Source organism: Seriola lalandi, unplaced genomic scaffold, assembly GCF_002814215.2.
Source record: "Seriola lalandi dorsalis isolate HSWRI2012SDOR001 ecotype SW California unplaced genomic scaffold, Sedor1 jcf7180001975853, whole genome shotgun sequence".
Lineage (NCBI taxonomy): Eukaryota > Metazoa > Chordata > Actinopteri > Carangiformes > Carangidae > Seriola > Seriola lalandi.
In genome coordinates, this window is record NW_019446519.1 from 1 (window position 1) to 1377 (window position 1377).

Below are 1377 nucleotides of genomic sequence, written 5' to 3' on the forward strand. Positions count from 1 at the left end.
GTCTCATTAATAATAATAATAGGAAGAATTATAGTTTCTGTAAATTATATTATAAAGGGTACTGTGTAGATCTACTCTATATACAAAATGAGAGATTCTGTTATGATTTGATGTTATAAATATAAAACTTGGCTTGTTCATGTCATTGGGTGTGTTCTAATAAAGCTGAAACGCTGATGTCCCATTGCACAACTGAAATCTTGTTAACTTTTAACCCCCCAACATCCAGTTTCCTCAAGCGTCCCCTTAAGTAGCTTTAAGGTTGTTAAAGTCATCTTATTCCACATTGCCTGACATTATCAATTTGTTCTGTTTCATTGTTGAAGCTATATGGTCTTTACACCGAGTGGAATATCAATTTTACCATCCTGTCCTCTCTTGAACAGCTAAGATAAAGGCAACATAAAGGATTAGGATAAAGATTCTGCTTTAATATAATCTTCACGGTTGACCCCCCGGTCAGACTCAGAAAAAGCCTCAGGGTTAATCACTTTGACATCTCGTCGGCGTGTTTCTTAGCCTGTGTTTCCATGGCGCTCCTGTGTCGCTCCAGCTCAGCCGTGGTCAGCTTCAGCTTCTCTGTGGCAGAGGAGAGTGAGAAGTCCTGCTCAGCCACCAACTGCTCCAGCTCAGCCAGGCGCTCCAGATGCTTGGAGGTTGGCACCCTGATAGTCGGCTTCTTCATCAGTTCCTGGACAAAGAAAGGAGAGAGTGTTGAACAAAACAGTTGATGCTGCTTCAAACAAAGCATATAGTGCTCAAAGACCAGTAACATCTTTTAAATGATGTGAATGTGAAGATGGGATATTTTCCCCTGAAACACTGGTTGACTAAGAGTGACAGTATCCTCAGAAATAAACATGGGACTTACTTGTGTTCAAAGGAAACATCCTATATGAATCTGAAGTCATGAACTAGACTTAGGGAGTGTTACAGGATGTGTGTTAGTTGTGTTTTTCAGATGTTCATCTTGTGCATCTGAAAGACACACATCTGTTCTAAACAATCCAGCTGTGTGCAGAGGCCACAGAGGGCTTATGTTTTACATGCACTATACATGCGTGAGTGTAACTATCATGGTATGCAGCATGGAGTTAAGCCAAACCGTCAAAGCTGTTTAAGCAGGAAGAAAAACACAGCTCATAAAGAGACACGGATCTGGCATACCATTGCTGTCTGTTTGAATCGGTCCAGGGAGGTGTCCGTGTGCAGGTCCAGCTTCTGATGCAGCATTCGTAGCTCCTCCTGATGCCTCTTTATCATCTCCTCTTGGTCCTGGGATCAACACAGTGTCATTAAAATGAAATACAGACACATATAAAAACGTTTAAGTTCTTCTTTTACTCAAGCGTTGTGCTTAAGTATAGTTTAAAGTGA

The 1377-nt window shown here is 41.1% G+C and overlaps 1 protein-coding gene across 1 annotated transcript; it reads right to left on the bottom strand.

Moving 5' to 3' along the window:
- Positions 1-303: 303 nt before the first annotated feature.
- Positions 304-1272, bottom strand: LOC111655942 (centrosomal protein of 290 kDa-like). Its single transcript, XM_023407513.2, has 2 exons — positions 1168-1272; positions 304-691 (listed from the first exon to the last, which is right to left on the bottom strand). The coding sequence occupies exons 1-2, from the start codon at positions 1261-1263 to the stop codon at positions 488-490; spliced, it is 300 nt and encodes a 99-aa protein (XP_023263281.1). The 5' UTR covers positions 1264-1272; the 3' UTR covers positions 304-487.
- Between the last annotated feature and the right edge of the window lie 105 nt (positions 1273-1377).